Source organism: Alternaria ventricosa (genome assembly GCF_023758065.1).
Source record: "Alternaria ventricosa strain BMP 2768 chromosome Unknown scaffold_1, whole genome shotgun sequence".
Classification (NCBI taxonomy): domain Eukaryota; kingdom Fungi; phylum Ascomycota; class Dothideomycetes; order Pleosporales; family Pleosporaceae; genus Alternaria; species Alternaria ventricosa.
Genome location: NW_026055681.1, coordinates 2,850,649 through 2,865,830, shown reverse-complemented (window position 1 = coordinate 2,865,830; position 15,182 = coordinate 2,850,649). Strand labels below are relative to the sequence as shown.

General features: G+C 52.6%; 7 protein-coding genes across 7 annotated transcripts; 2 read left to right on the top strand and 5 right to left on the bottom strand.

The window, feature by feature from the left end:
- Window positions 1–335: 335 nt before the first annotated feature.
- Window positions 336–1,525, bottom strand: J4E93_000989 (uncharacterized protein; the record flags this gene model as incomplete). The annotated part of the gene is made up of 2 exons (XM_049338945.1): window positions 336–1,309; window positions 1,432–1,525. The coding sequence occupies 2 exons, from the start codon at window positions 1,523–1,525 to the stop codon at window positions 336–338; spliced, it is 1,068 nt and encodes a 355-aa protein (XP_049204830.1).
- A 1,099-nt stretch (window positions 1,526–2,624) lies between these two features.
- Window positions 2,625–4,177, bottom strand: J4E93_000988 (uncharacterized protein; the record flags this gene model as incomplete). The annotated part of the gene is made up of 3 exons (XM_049338944.1): window positions 2,625–3,107; window positions 3,351–3,916; window positions 3,964–4,177. The coding sequence occupies 3 exons, from the start codon at window positions 4,175–4,177 to the stop codon at window positions 2,625–2,627; spliced, it is 1,263 nt and encodes a 420-aa protein (XP_049204829.1).
- Window positions 4,178–6,082: 1,905 nt separating this feature from the next.
- On the bottom strand, window positions 6,083–7,044 carry J4E93_000987 (uncharacterized protein; the record flags this gene model as incomplete). The annotated part of the gene is made up of 2 exons (XM_049338943.1): window positions 6,083–6,523; window positions 6,568–7,044. The coding sequence occupies 2 exons, from the start codon at window positions 7,042–7,044 to the stop codon at window positions 6,083–6,085; spliced, it is 918 nt and encodes a 305-aa protein (XP_049204828.1).
- Window positions 7,045–8,506: 1,462 nt separating this feature from the next.
- J4E93_000986 (uncharacterized protein) lies at window positions 8,507–9,790 on the bottom strand (the record flags this gene model as incomplete). The annotated part of the gene is made up of 2 exons (XM_049338942.1): window positions 8,507–8,792; window positions 9,183–9,790. The coding sequence occupies 2 exons, from the start codon at window positions 9,788–9,790 to the stop codon at window positions 8,507–8,509; spliced, it is 894 nt and encodes a 297-aa protein (XP_049204827.1).
- Window positions 9,791–10,928: 1,138 nt separating this feature from the next.
- Window positions 10,929–11,882, bottom strand: J4E93_000985 (uncharacterized protein; the record flags this gene model as incomplete). Its single annotated transcript, XM_049338941.1, has 2 exons — window positions 10,929–11,694; window positions 11,746–11,882. The coding sequence occupies 2 exons, from the start codon at window positions 11,880–11,882 to the stop codon at window positions 10,929–10,931; spliced, it is 903 nt and encodes a 300-aa protein (XP_049204826.1).
- A 279-nt stretch (window positions 11,883–12,161) lies between these two features.
- J4E93_000984 (uncharacterized protein) lies at window positions 12,162–12,788 on the top strand (the record flags this gene model as incomplete). The annotated part of the gene is made up of 1 exon (XM_049338940.1): window positions 12,162–12,788. One exon carries the CDS (start codon window positions 12,162–12,164, stop codon window positions 12,786–12,788), a length of 627 nt encoding a protein of 208 aa, XP_049204825.1.
- Window positions 12,789–13,489: 701 nt separating this feature from the next.
- J4E93_000983 (uncharacterized protein) lies at window positions 13,490–14,914 on the top strand (the record flags this gene model as incomplete). Its single annotated transcript, XM_049338939.1, has 3 exons — window positions 13,490–14,090; window positions 14,148–14,678; window positions 14,733–14,914. 3 exons carry the CDS (start codon window positions 13,490–13,492, stop codon window positions 14,912–14,914), a joined length of 1,314 nt encoding a protein of 437 aa, XP_049204824.1.
- Between the last annotated feature and the right edge of the window lie 268 nt (window positions 14,915–15,182).

Sequence of the window (15,182 nt, the reverse complement as noted above, 5' to 3'; positions counted from 1 at the left end):
GGGCTATTAGCTTGGTGGGTGACCACTACCGAACGTTCAATTGTGAGTACTTCGATTTTTGCTCTTTTTTGCCCTTCTTTGCTCTTTTTGCTCCTTCCTTTTCCTTTTGCCAACCACAGCGAGCTATACTTCAATGTGTTTTCACTGTTCTCGCTCACCTTTTCACGTATGCCTGGAGTTATTCATCTGTGTAGAGGATGCGTTTCGTGACATTACGTGCTGTCTTTCCGCCTACATGTCTCTACTGCTATTGACGCCAACGCCCGTATTTACCACTGTATACTTCAAACCTCCGTTTTACTTCACTCTCGTACTCGCGCCACCCGAGGTATGCATCAACACCTAGCGCGCTTATTCGATTCGTTCGCAATACTAGACCGAACGTTCGCTACCACCTTCTCCAATTCACGAATCCGGTTCTTCGCCTCTTCAAGCTCTTTGCCCTGCTCTACCAGCTTCGCATCCTTCTCCGCGATCACTTCACGAAGTTGCTCAACCGTTGTCGGCGGCAACACCTGTTCATCCGCCACACTCTCATCCTCCACAACCTCTTGTAGAGCCCTGGGCTCCTCTTCCTGCTCTTGTTCGATGCTGCCTTTGGCCGCTGTATACGGCTTCGCGATGTTCGGAGGTGGGAACTCGACCGATGCAGCACCTGTAGTCGGTAAGGCAGTTGCCAGGACGGGCGCTGCTTCCGTCTCGTTGACGGTCGCTGCGGGTGTTGTGATCAGCTTCACTCGGCTGTCACTCGTCTTAGGTGTCCTCGCCCCAATGATGGCCTTCTTGAGTAGTGGTTCCGGATAGTCGCGACCCTCGTAGAATTCGCGCACCAGCGGATGATCCATATTCGGACGGATGGGCCAGGTCTTGTTCTCCTGGGGCATGATGATGCCAGCGAGGACGAGGTACACCTGCTCAGCAGCCTCTGGACGGACCTGATCGCCATGCGGAGGCCTGTATCCAAGTAACTCCCAAAGTACCATTGGCATGTACAGGGCGTGACATCCATCTCCGACATGATCCCCGGTCTGGCATATCGCGCACTCCTGATCGCATTCGCGGGGGCTGTCGACGTGCTTCGGCTTCCAGCAGGACATGCACTTGTTACGCTTCTTCATGAGGTTGTTGCCGAACACTTTGTCAATCTGCATCATGTCGTAATAGCAGCCCGGCGGGGGGAGGTAATCCTCGATTGGACGGGACAAGACGTTGACGGGTTCGATGCGCTTTCTCTCCCATCCATTCGGGCCGCGATTGATCTCCAGGACAATGGTCGAGTTCGCTAACTCCTCGGTCGAAGGCAAACGATCTATCAAACTTCGTCAGTCCGGAACGGGTACCAGGTGGGGGTAAGGCATTAGCAGCGGCTCAAGCCGTCGGCGCAGAGGCAACGCATGGGGGCTACATGCTATAGACTGCGGAGCTACTTACAGGTGTACTTGTCGTATGAGCCGTACCCGGTGGTAGAACGGGCGGCGGGTGGCTTTTTCGCATGCATCGCCTGGCTCAAAAGATGGAACGACATCCTGGTAGCGGGCTGTGTAGACTGTTCAATGAACGGGTCGGAAGCAAGGCGCCTTGCAGCGTATGGAAGTTGCGCGAGAGACTTGTGGCGAGACGACACTGGTGCGCTATCGTTGAGAGTCAAAAGCTTTTGCACCGTGCGGAAAGGTCTGCGTTAGCGAGCGCGCCCTTTCACCGCGTCATGGTTTTTGATAGAGCGCTCTTTCACTCTTTTTGGACGTCGAAAAAGGTGACTGCGGGCGTCGACTCATAGTCAGCAAGACAGAGCAGCAGACAGACGTCAGTGCGATCAGGTACCCGTAGGAGCTGCGTGGAATTAGCCCCTGTCCAGACCGCTTGGTTCGTCATTTCAATATCGCTCTTTATCGAGACCACACGACGATGTATCAATATATGACATTCATACATGGAGCAACCACGCGCGGGTGTAGTCACCTTGAACGACTTCCCTTAACCATCCGACTATGGTTCGACAATGCCAGGGAAGTAAGTCATGACATATAGCGTACGAGGCCGCCAGGTAAACTCATAGCTTGACTACGAATCGACATCGGACTCGTGGTTCCCTCACATGGGACTTTGACGACTCAAGGTCATTTACGCATAAAACTCGCCAATGTCCGAAGACCTCGATTTTGCTATATAAGAAAGAGCAGCGCCATTATCCCAGCAAGTATCGCGCGTCTTGTATGATCGCACGATACGCCGAGGTAAGGTCAACTACCCCGTCTTTCGAATCAGGATAGAGCTATGAGTTACATGTATACAGACGCGCGTCGCAATGATCGCTCATCGAAAAGCAAGCAACGAGTGTATGGATCCACTCAAAGCATGAAGCAAAGAAACGAAAGAGGAAGGTCTATAACTCTTCCTCAGTTCAGTCCATGAGGGCCCCACGGGATCTCCTTATCCTCCACTGGCGCTGAGACTTCGTCGTCTTGATCTTGTTGTACTTTGACATCTTCTCTTCGGACGTCATTGGCTTGTGCCCCACCATTCTCAGCATCCTCGTCATCTATATCAGCTGCTGTGTTCTGTACAGGAAGGGGCTGGTCGGTCTTGTCCTCAGCGTCTTGCGTTCATGAGGTAGCTGGTGGCGACTAGGGTGGGGCCTCTTCTGTTTGCATGGAGGCAGGAGCTGCGTCCGCAGTCGGAGTAACATCTGGAACAACATTTGCCTTTGCGGCGCCTGTTGGCTTGTATTTCTCATTGAAGACATGGGGTTCGGTAGTCGCCGAATTCTTCTTAAGTTCATGGTACTCGCCGTCGCTCTTCTTCATGTCCGCTTCGAAGTTGCCAAATCCTGTAGGAGCATTATCTTTTCGAGGCGGACAATTCTGGGCTTGGCCTTGACAAAGCTGACCAGATCCATCCTTGGGAAGGGCTGGGTACTGGCGGGAGAACTGGAGGCGCATCTGCTTCGGAGTCGGCGCTCGGTTTGGAGGCTCGCTAGGAATCATAAGTGCTGAGTAAGTCGGGAGCTTGACCCGGTTGTAGTGATATACAATCTTCTTGATGTCGGCCTTGTGGAAGCCGCGTCGACAGACGCAAAAGTCAATCAGCGCCTGGGAGATGGAGTGCTCCTACTTACACTAGTCTGGTTGGGCACAGTTCGGGCAGGAGTTGGATTCCTTTGCCGCAGACTGGTCGTAAAAGATATCAGGACATTCATCAGCGTAGAGATGAAAGTACATGCCAGCCCTCGCAATACCATCCCTGTCACTCGAGGTGGACTGTCTGGGGGGAAACGGGCATTGACCACTGGGGCGGTCGGCATCTATTGTGTCCAGGAACCTCCAGAATTCCTCTGGTGTATTGCACACTACGGTTTGGTTCTGGGTCTGCTGTCCAGCGGGATTGGAGTGCTTTTGGGTGAGCGGGGGGGACTGCTGGGGGGGCTTGGGTTGCTGCTGGTTTGCCTGCCGTTGGGGTTGCCGCTGGCCTGTCTGCTGGGATGTCTGCTGGGGTTGCTGGTCGAATTGTGCCTGCATGAATTGCGGCTTCCCGTATCGTGGCTGCACTGCTTGTGGGTGCACAATCTGCGGCTGGTTCTGGGGTTGCTGGGACGGTAAAGACTTGTTGGGATTCCATTTGGAATCGGTGACACCGCCTGTGAGTCGATCTGAAGCCCTAGAGACGCGGGCGGCCTGCTGTGCTTCGTGGTGCTTGAGACGGGCATCCGCAAGCCATATGCGGCGATCGAGATCCTTTGCCACATACAGGTCCCAGACCAGGGGATACGTGTGTAACCATCTCCGAATGCCGTCGTCGACTGGATGGACATCGGCGTAGGGATCTAGTTCCGCGGCCTCTAGCTGTAGCCCCACCCGATAGACGAAGTCTACAGCCCTTTCGAAATTAAGGTCGTTCTTGACTTGGCCTCCAGGGAATTCTTCATGAAGTCAGTAATGGACTGTTTGCGACCAGGCACTGACTTACGTCTATTTGTCGGCGTTTGATGTACTGGGGCCTGATTGATTGTGGGCCCATAGGCCGCAGCGGTCTGAGGTGCCCTTGGCTGATGGGCGCTTGGGTTTCCTGGGTGGTTCTCTAGTAGAGCTTCCAGAAAGTCTTCATAGGTGAAAACATTTGTACTGGGGGGTGCTGTTGTGTTGTTGATGTTGTTTTGTTGACTTCGATCGGAGTACGCCATTTCTACGGCGCTGTTAGTATGAAATATGGACGTTTTGAAGGATACCTTACTTTTGGCGGTATCGTGATCAGTGCAGAAACTTCATGGGTCCAAAGGTCGGTTTGTCTTTGCGTGCGCGCCAAGCGCGCTAGTGCAGACCTGACGACACCGGGGGCGTCGACCGGGCTCTGGTCCCTCATATACGCTCGTGGAAGGAGCGAGGAAGAGCTTCAAAGTTGACAAAGAGTCACCCACTCCAGCACTTTGCGATACGCTCGAGGCGGGCGAGTTAGTAGCGCCTTTTTATGCAGGTGTCTTCGCAAGCATGGTCAAATTGGCTCTCCTATACATTGGTATCGTCTTTACTTTTGGTACTACAGTAAACTTGGCCTTCGCACCTACAATGACACTTCTGCTTCACGTACGATTCAGTGTGTGTGCCGAGTCTTGCCACTTGGAATTGCTAGCCAGTGCACTCGCTGCATTGCTATGTATACTCTATACTCTTACTGGTGATAGAGCACAACATCGCTGACAAAATACTAAGCTGTCGCTAACGACAAACACGGGGAACATTCGAGCCTTGTCTCGTTCACCTGTATACGTCAACCCGAGTCAACCACCGTGTCGTACTCTGAGTATCTGTTGTCATTCATGCCTGGATGCCTTTCCGGTGGTGCATTCTGGTCGGCCTCACACTGCTGCTCTGGTTTCATAAGCAGTTCGAGTACGCGCCGCACTTCAGAGGCTGTTTACTGGCACGCATCTTGGTGGTCCTGTTGGGTCTGGGGTGTGGTGAAATTTAATGCGTAGTTGTTATTATGATTCCGGTTCGCCAGAGCAATGATGATGCTATTACTTATTATTGAAGAAGCTCTCAAATTGTACGAGCTCTAGAAGTTGCTTTGGCAAGAGCGCGCGCGTTCTTGGTCCGTGCTCAGGTGCTCACGGGGAAAGTGCGCAGGTGGTTTTCACCGTGCGGCCAATTTACACAACGGAGAGGTTCAAGTCCCCAGAGTAAGACGAGGGCATGATATAGGCTTATGACTTTGACCGAAGCAACGTGAGTGTAAGAAAGAGGAAATTGTGGAAAAGATCATAAGAATCGAGATGAATGGCAGAGACGACGAGCGCGTCGCGCTTGCATACGAAGGACTGGAAACAGAAGGACAAGTGGAATTCCAAGAGCCAGACAGCCCGATAGGTGCTACCCAGGCTCGATGTTGGGGCAGCATCGTACCTGGGTAGGATAGCGATACACTACCTAGGTACCTATGCCTCTCCAATAGGCTGACCCGCTCCCATATATGAAATCACGGCTTCCGTTGTTGGTAGCCCGAATACCTAGGTCCCCTCGCACTTGCGGCTGGCTTAGTCGTCTCTCTCCAATCTTTCTGATGTTGACGTAAAGTCTGTGTTCGAATGTCCAACAATTGAGGTTTCATGGTTTGTTTGGAAGGAGGAGTCGAGCTTGTATGGCAGTGAAGGTGTCGGGGTGTCGGGTTCGAACGTGCCGACGCTATCCCCAATGCGCCACAGTACCCCGCACCATCTCTGCAAGGGGCTCAACATCTCTTGGGCGGACCACCACACGCAAGCTCGTTGTGCTGAGAACACCAGGCAAACTGAGTATGAACGCAGCGTAGGCAGTGTTGAGTACCCCAGCGACGGGCATGTGTGCACGTCAAACGGTAAGCAAGTCGGTCGCCCCCCCTAGCCTCACATACGTTCACATAGAGATGGAGCTGATCACAGATTGCATCGCCTACATTTGCAGTATCGCTGAGAATGCATATGCTAAATCGCTCATTCTACTAACACAGTCACCTTTCCCCATTCACAGTCTCTACTTCCTGCCAAACGTACCCAGTATGTCGACGCGTTCCCGAAGCAGCTGTTTGACGCGCGAGCCGCAAAGAACCACGGTTAGTCCTCATAAACCATGGCGCGAACCCCAGTTCCTTCGTACTCAGTGGCAAAACGGTCCAGGGGTTGGACATCAGATGCCGTGATGGTTGCATCCGGTTCGAAGCGGAATCGGCTGACGAGCATCGCCAAGGTGAGATAAATCTCTGCATATGCTAGATTGATTCCGAGACATTGCCTTGCGCCTTTGGAAAAGGTCACGAGATATTTCTCGAGTTCTTTCGCGTCTTCGGTCTGCCAACGAGCGGGGTTGAACTTCCTGGCGTCTTCGCCCCAGATGCTCTCGTCAAAATGCATGCTGTAGGCGGGTATGCCAACGACAGTTCCAGCGGGGACAATCTTTCCGTCTACCACGAGAGGCTGAATTCCATGTGGTACGACTCGAGGAAGTCGTCCCGGTACGGGCATGGCATAGCGCAATGATTCTTTCACACAAGCAGTCTAGCAGGGTTAGCTTCGTATTGCAATCTCATCAGTATACATACCAGATACGGAAGTTGCTCAAGTTTCACGAGCGTGAAATCTTGGGTCGCCGCAACGCCGCTTTCCCTCAGTTCCTTTCTGAGTTGTACAAAGATGGCAGGGTCTTTCATCATATGCTGAACAGCGGTCGAGAGAGTGAATGCCGTTGTATCAGAACCTGCAACCAAGATGTTCGCGGCTTCTGACTCGACTGTTGCATCGTCGAGGTGTTGCATGGCATCGAAGACAATCTCGCGGTCCAAGGACTTGCCGGAAGCCTTCAAATGTCTGAAGTTGACCACAGTTTTCGCGACCTTACGTAGGAAGCCCTGAAACCTTGCGGCCGATGTGCTGAGCCTGGCGGTCACACTTGGTGGGCATTTGAATGCAATCGTCCGAAGAATGGGGAAGTACAGCATGTTCCAGATCTGCTCAGATGCTAGATCAAAACACTTAATGAACGGTGCGTCGAACGTGTTGTCTTCGGCTTCGGTGAGCATATTGAAGGACTCCCCAAACGCGATTTGCGTAATAAAATCAACCGTAAGGCATCTGTAACGGTTTAGCGAAATCTTCACCCCAGATAATGTTGGGAGTGCTACCTGAAAGCGTGGTAGAAGTTGATAGCACCGTTGTCTTTGGTATCCGATAGTCTGTCACATAATAGGGTGACTTTGGAGAACAAGATTTGCTCCATGGATCTGATTGACGCTTTCGAGAAGAAGTTGTTGAGAAGCTTACGTCGCGCACGGTGCGCATCTTTGTCTGCCTCGTTGAAGCTATTGGATAGATCGTTGAAACCATCATAGAAGTACTTGTGTTTTAGAAAGATGTACCGCTGCGAGTAGATCGTATGATAGAGTGTGGGATCAGTAATGTGTAGCTCATTTGGCCCGATCCTGAGTGCGTGAGTGTCTGTTCAGGCTGTCAGTATGTAGCCATCTAATTCATGCTCAGACGTACCATATTTCTCATGCAACCGCTCGAGTATTTGTTCCGTTCTACCAGTCTTGCTCAAAGAGTACTGCCACCACGTTGATAGGGCCGCCTTGTAGGGCCCAGGAAAAGATGCTAGCGGATGAAAGTACAGCAGATAAATTGCACGGGACAAGCCCAAAATGAGAACCAAGATGACAAGACCCGTTCCAATCTCGAAGCTGGAGCGTCCGCCAAGGAAGGATATTTCCCACGCGTCCTTGAGTTGAGAGGCCATGTTTGCAGAATTCGCTTTGAGCCACGATAGAGTGATGATGCAAAATATCTATACACTCAGTAAGATTTAAATGGTTCATCGCTTCGTACATCGCTTCGTACATCCTACTGTATGTCAAGAGTTCATCGAGGCTCGTCGACTTGATGCTGTCGGCGTAATAGATATTCGGACCTTTACAGGAACCCTGCAAGGTTCCTCGCCAAGAGAAGTTGCATGAAGTCGCTCCACAGATTCCGAGAAGTTGATCGTTCGACGCGTGTTGTACGGTAAAGGTGCTGATGATGCCGGACTCAGGCGCGTTGCGCGGACTCCGTATCCACATTTACAGTACACCGACGCCCGACTCGCGTCAAAGTTCGTCCGCACCTTACACAAGGAAAGGTCTAGACAGGTCTGCGGACTACATCAACATAAAAACATGCAAAGTAGTTAACCTAACGTCGATGTAGGCCCTTAGGTGTGTAGCTTTTCCCAGGCCAACGTGCCCACACATTAGCAGGTCCTGCTATCATCAGATAATCAGAAAAAAGACCTTCGATTAGCATCACTGAGGCTGGCTACGAATCACTCTGTGACTGTATCAGTATTGTGCGATGGCGAGAGACGTTGCGCAGTTGAGAGGGCAGTCCCCTAACTCGGTTCGATTAGACCGTTCGCTAGCGCCGGCCCCGGGACGGGGCAGCTTCCGAACTCACATACGTCATCATGCCCCCTTGTCTCTATCCCTTCACACGGCAAGCTTCACCCTTTCAAGCCGCCACTTCCTCAGAGAACTTCGCCGCAGACTCTGCGGTGTAGCCTTCCGGCCACTGTCCCGTCATGCCAAATATCCCAGTGGCCCTGCTTCCGATCGCTTTCTCCATAGCGTGCTGAGCCACTTTCTTTTCCCATTCTTCCAGACTCATCTCCCCACTCAGAACCCGCGGCAATGTAATGGCCGACAACCCTGCGATATCGCAGCTTGCGCCAAGATGTGGGCGAAGCTGAATGAACGCCTCGCCGGCCAGCAGTAGCTTGCCTCCGAAGAACGAAGCTCTTGTATTGTCAAACGCTGGATGGTTGCATAAGTCAGCATATACATGCCATTGAATGGGTATGTGGACGGCGCATACAACGAACGGCTGTGAGAAGCGGCGGGTTCGACTCGTGGAAGATCTTCCTCCACAATGGAGACAACACCTGATCTCTTCGCTTAAGCTGAGCTTCCCAAACATCTGGGCGCAACAAATTCCCGGGTACAGTGACGTTATGTCGGACACCATTAACGTCGGTCATGTAATCCGCAAAGACTGGCGTCGAAGCGTCGCACGCATCATACCAACACCATTCGATGCCACGGTTCCCAGGACGCATGTCTCCGATCGTGCTAGGCGATAGATAGCTTCCACATGTTAGCCTTGGTCGACATCGTCATGTCCAACTTACACCACTATGTAGCTTCCGTCGAGCATGCAAAGAGGCATCTTGCCCTCTATCGCACAACGTAGCTCCTCGGGCGCATCCTTTTCAGGAAATTGTGATCGCCACGCTACATAGCCAACGTAATCGGTCTTCACATCAGGAAGGACAAGGCTACGAAGATGGGATCGTGCACCATCGGCCGCCACGACCATGTCAGCCGTCATCTGTTCCTCGATGCCATCTTCGCCTTTGTATGACACCACGAGATGGTCAGCTTGCTCAGTCAGCCCGCATACCTGGTATCCACAGCGCATGCTGACAGGCCCATGTCCTTCGACGTCTTTCTCGCAGGCCATCCATAGCAGACCGTGAAGGCCAGCCCAGCACGAGGTGCGCACGTCTTCCGTGAACGGCACTTCAACCAAGACCTTACCATCCTTGTCAAGGATTGGAAATGCGGGGTTGCGGAAAACGATATCGTCAAGCTCAACATCAGGTAGGTATGTTGTGAACACTTTCTGTGCGTTTGACCATAGGCTCAAGCCTGCAGCTCGGGCTTGTAGCTGCTGTTCAGTTCGCATCTCAAGAACCACAACACTATGGCCATGAGACTTGAGCGCCACAGCATGCATGAGCCCAGCTATCGAGCCACCAACCTATTGGAATCATCAGCCTCATGTCAGCCATGGCATATACGGCGACTTACCACAACGACGCGTTTGTTCATTGGTTCTGCCATGGTTCTCAAGATGGTACGCACGAATGGTGAGAGACGGATGATGCTCCGAGGACGCCTTCTGACGCGGAAACGGCCCTTTTATCACGTTGCAGTACGAACATGGGTTCTGTCTACTACTCAGCTGCCACCAACGCAGTGAGAAACGTCGCCCGTTGCGCGATTATTGAATAACGCAGCACCATTGGGTAAATGGGCAGCGAGCAACGCCTGCTTCTACATGAGTGGTTGGATCGCGTACCGGCATGCGGCGCAGTCGCATCGTGGCTTCGCCTATCTTCCTGTCCAGACCCGATCAACCAGTCAGACACATGTCTTGCGCAATCCTCCAGATCCTCTCCGTTTTAGCGAACCTCATATTCGGGGTCATTGACTGAGATGAACTAGCGGCCCGTTCACGAGTCCCGGGCACGTCACGTGAGGCGGCTTGTATGTCCGATGTTCTTGCCCCCATGTCGACTTCTGTTACGCGAGCTTCCTTCCAAGTCACTTCTCCACAAATATCGCGGCATGATATTAACATTCCGCGTACCCTGACTCTCACTAGCCTCTTCACATATATGTATAATCGTCCACGGAGACTCTCATCATCGGTGAGGACAACCCTAATGACTTGGTAACTCTGGAATTTATCTCACTGTCCTTTGGCCACATCCTACAAGCACATGCACGACAGCAGCGATAAGACTTTCTTTAGTATACGGCACGGTGATTCTCCACGCATGCCTCACTAGCAGTGGATCAAACAAGGGATAATGAACATGACTCAAGCAACCGGCATTAGCTCTCATCATGCTAACGCATCTGCTATCACAGAGTATCATATGGCAACGAGCGACCAATATGGGGATCGACTCAGTTGGACTACAATAGGTACCTCTCCAAAGGCCCACAGGTTCTCCTCCGGCAAAGTCGAGCAGGCCTTCCTTACCGACTTTGCTCCGCCAACCCTATCAGTCTTGCTGCCTAGTTCGGTGTCTGATACACCCCGTCGCCATCATCACGACCCTTCACAACCCGCTCTGCTCGTTGCCTTAGCGCCTTTCGGCTCGAGGTCCGGTAGGAGTATACAGGTCCGGGACGAAGCGATCGTTGATCGAAGACCTGGTCCGTTCGTTTCGACCACGACCGCCCTCTCTGTGAGGTCCTCGTCGATGACCGTCGCGCTCGTAGAGTCCAGTCGACCTCCTCCGATGCTCAGCGTATACCGCCTCGCTGTACCTCGATTCTCGGTCTCGGTCTGAACCTTGGCGCGGAGGAGTGGGGTCAAAGTTCGACATGGGGCGTTGCGTGGAGTCCCTTCTACCGTTCCTGACGTATCCGCGGGAATCCTCCGAAGTCCGGTCCTGCTCTCTCTCAAACTCTAGATCTTGAACGTGACATTGTAGACTATGTGCTTCTGTCTCCAATGTAGTGACGCGATCTTGCAGTTCTGAGTTCTCGACCTCGTATGCTTGGATCTGGGCTTCCATCTCTTGTATCTTGCTCGTCATATCGCTGATCTCGCGGGCGGACTTGGCGGTTTCTTTCCTCATCAGTGTGTCGCGCTCTTCGATTGCGACGTTCTCAGTGAGTAAGGCGTCCTTCTCCTCCAGGCGCTTCGAATACGAGACTGTCAAATCGCCTAGGGACTTGGTCGCCTGCGTGAGACGGGTATGGTAGTCGCTGGACATCTTTTTGGCAGCCGTCTTCTCTTGTTGGAGTCTTGCGTTGTCAGCTTCCTGGTCCGCGATGCGTGCAAGAAGCTCGGGAACCCGCCTCATTGGTGCCAAGTCGCCATCGATCGAAAGCGGCGCCGCACTGTGATGAAGTTAGCAAGAGCTCTTTGGGAGATCGTTTCAGGGTACACACAGCTCTTTAGGCGGCACCGGATTGACCTGGCGACTTGGTGTTGGGGCAGCAGACACTGCATCAGGCATGTCGACATTGCTAGGCTGACGACTGAGCCGAGGGTCACGGGCACTGTCATAGGTGTTGTTGAAGGCCATCAGAAGATTTTGAAAAACTGATGAAGATTTACGAGAAGAAGAGAAGAACCGTGGTGTTCTGGGGTAACATATCAGATCGTGCGTTTGTCGATGTGGACTTGGCTAGCGCGAATATACCGTAGGTGAGCACGTATTTACTGCGACTGCGGCAACGCCGTCACCCAACCAATCTCCCGCGTCTACGCCGACACCTTACGCTGGGAGTCATATTTCGCGCCCGTCGGTATAGCCGCGGCGACCTGACTCCCCGACCTAGCCAAAACAACCACAACCGCCACGATGACGCGAGGAAGTCTTTTACGACACATCTTCAGACATGGTCCGAATTCCAAACTCAAGCGCGACGCAGTCCAATCCAAAGTCGACGAGAATGAAAGTTCGCCTCTCGTCGCAAAGTCACCCGCAAACGAGTCCAAGCCGCTATCGCAAGATCAGTCACCACCACTAACACCCGAGCCACATACCGTACACATTCTTCCCGAGATCACCGAGGAGGGATCTAGCTCTCCAGCCGCCGATTCGCCTTCCGCATCTTCAAGCACAGGCAGTACAGTATCCGACCTCGCATCCATAGTTACTGTGCTTGCCGCGCACGCGCCTCTCATCAACCCCACAACTCTCACCACGCGCGACCTCCTCTACGCCGCCATCGATGAAGCGATTTCAGCCACGAAGAACCATCTCGACACACTAGCAACTGCATGGGCGCTACTTGAGGCCCTCGCTGGCTTCAGTGCGACAGTCGAGGTGCTGAAGCAGGAGATAGAGCTGAAGGTCACGGCGTCTGAGGCCAAGCTTGTGGAACTGGAAAGCTTTGAGGAGGCGGTCGAGGGGATGGCGTTCCCGGGTGAGCAGGACATAGTCGGCACGAATGTGGGTGATGTGGACGGTTCACCAGGTCGCTAGTTGGGGCATGGTCACAGGATGGTTGCATAAGCCATGTGTAGATCAAGTCTATGGCTCCGTAGGTTTCTCCAATCTGGAATACTGTCGCGTAATGGAAAGAAGACTAGCGGTCCAGGGAGAGCATGAGAAGATCTCCTACGGCTGAGTAGCAGAATGAACAGCATGAGCGAGGACATCATGAACTCATGAGATGCATCCACGGATGCCTACAATGTAACAATACTACCGAAATTGCAAAGGAAAGTCTTGTGGGTGATGGCGTTGAATCCACAATTCGGAACATCCGGACTAAACGGCGGACTACGAACCACACAAAAGTATCGAATGCACAACCAACCTCTTGATGTAGTCAGCCCACCCAGCTACCATATACGATTGTGCCCATAGAGATACTTGTCGGCGTACTCCGAATTGTAAGCGAATCGTACTGAACATGGATGGAGCGTTCGCTGATATGCGGTACCGAACAATGGGCAGCCAGTGATGCGACGTGCATATGTTTCGTGTGCTCATCTATGGCTTGCACCGACATAGTACCACGGACGCATTCAACAATTGAATTTAAAATTTCTTCATCTCTGTAGTCGACTGGTTTCGCGAAAAAAACCTGCACTCCGTCTTAACATAAAGCTTCCATTTCTCCATCAGCTCAACATCATCTTTATTCATCTACACATAGCACACCTTCTTCTCTAGTCAAGATGGTGCCAGCTAGACAATACCACGAGAGCCTCATACTATGCGAAATCGAAGCAAACAAGGACAGATACATACACTTTCTGCAAAGGCTTGTCCGAGCAGCAAGTCCCAACCCACCAGGCGACACCCGAGCGGCTGCAGATGTCGTAACGAAATTCCTTGCAGCCAACAACATCTATGCAGATATCGTTGCCCCGATGGCTCACATGCCCAACGTGGTTTCGGATTTCGAAGGCCGCTTGCAGGGCGGTCCTCGCGTCGTCTTCAACGGCCACATGGATACTTTCCCGGTCAATAACCCTGAGCGTTGGCGTTGCCCGCCATACTCTGGACATAACGATGGCACTTCGATACATGGTCTCGGGTCTGTCGACATGAAAGCAGGCACCGCAGCTTCCATTATCGCATTCACGTTGCTGAAGAAACGGGCCTCGCATCTTATCGGAAGCGTCGCTTTGACCGTGGTCTCGGACGAAGAGACAGGAGGCGAATGGGGGACGAAGTATTTGCTTGATCACTGTGGGGATGAGTCACCTTGGCTGGGCGATTGTGTTGTCAACGGCGAGCCTGGTGGTCTACAGTCCATTAGATTCGGCGAGAAGGGTAAGTGAGATCTACCCATGAACAGCTTTGAAGATCCATGCTAACTTCGGATGGTAGGCACTCTGCGCTTGACCTTCACAGTCAACACTCAAGGGGGTAACGGAGCGTATACACACAATGGCTGTGGAGCCATCGTACACGCTTGCTCTTTGATAACAACCCTGAAGCGCGTGGTCGAGTCGATACCCGTAAAGATTCCGCACCAACTCAGGGCTTATCTTCACTCCAAGAAAGCGCACGCCGTTACTGATGAGATCATGGGCGCTGGGGCAGCAGCGAATATGTTCTCACCCACTTTGAACATCGGCATCATCAACGGCGGCGTCAAAGTCAACGTCATCCCTTCAAAGTGCGTCTTTGAAGCCGACATCCGCCTGCCGATCGGACTCGAGGCTGAAGCTGTACTCAATGAGATTGACAGCCTGCTGCTATCGTCCCCTGGCGTATCATACTCCGTGCAAGAAGCAGCCAGCAACCCGGCAAGCTTATCGGAGTACAATCACCCGCTTTCGGGGTACATGGCCGATGTTGCGCGAGACGTTACTGGGAGGGAGCCGGTACAGATAGTTGGCCTGGGTGGTACGGATTGTAAGTTTTATCGCTATCGCGCTGTACCGGCGTTTGTGTTTGGACCTTCTCCAGGCGGAATGGGTGCAGACGGTGAAGCTGTACTCATTGAAGAATTTATGACTGTGATCAAGACACATACACTGGGGGTCTTCCGGTATCTCTGGGACGATAAAAGGTGGGATTTCAGTAGGGGATTGGGAGAGAACACTCCCACAGGCGAGAGAACGGCTCTCGAGATCAGAACTCGCAAGTAAAATATGCCGTAGGGGGTTAGCCTAAAACCTTCGCTCTGGTTACTCTAGGATTGATGCGCTTGAATGAGCAGCTGCCCCAAAGAGTACCAAGATGTCGCTGTAGATGTGATGCCTCGGCGAAGTTTATGACGACTATGTACTTGGCCACGCACATGTGGGGTGAAATAGTGACGGTCCGCGCCGAAGCACAAGCGCAAATAAATAGGACGAGTAACCATGTGGACGCTACAGCCAGCCAAGACCAGACGGACAAGGCGCGATGCAATAG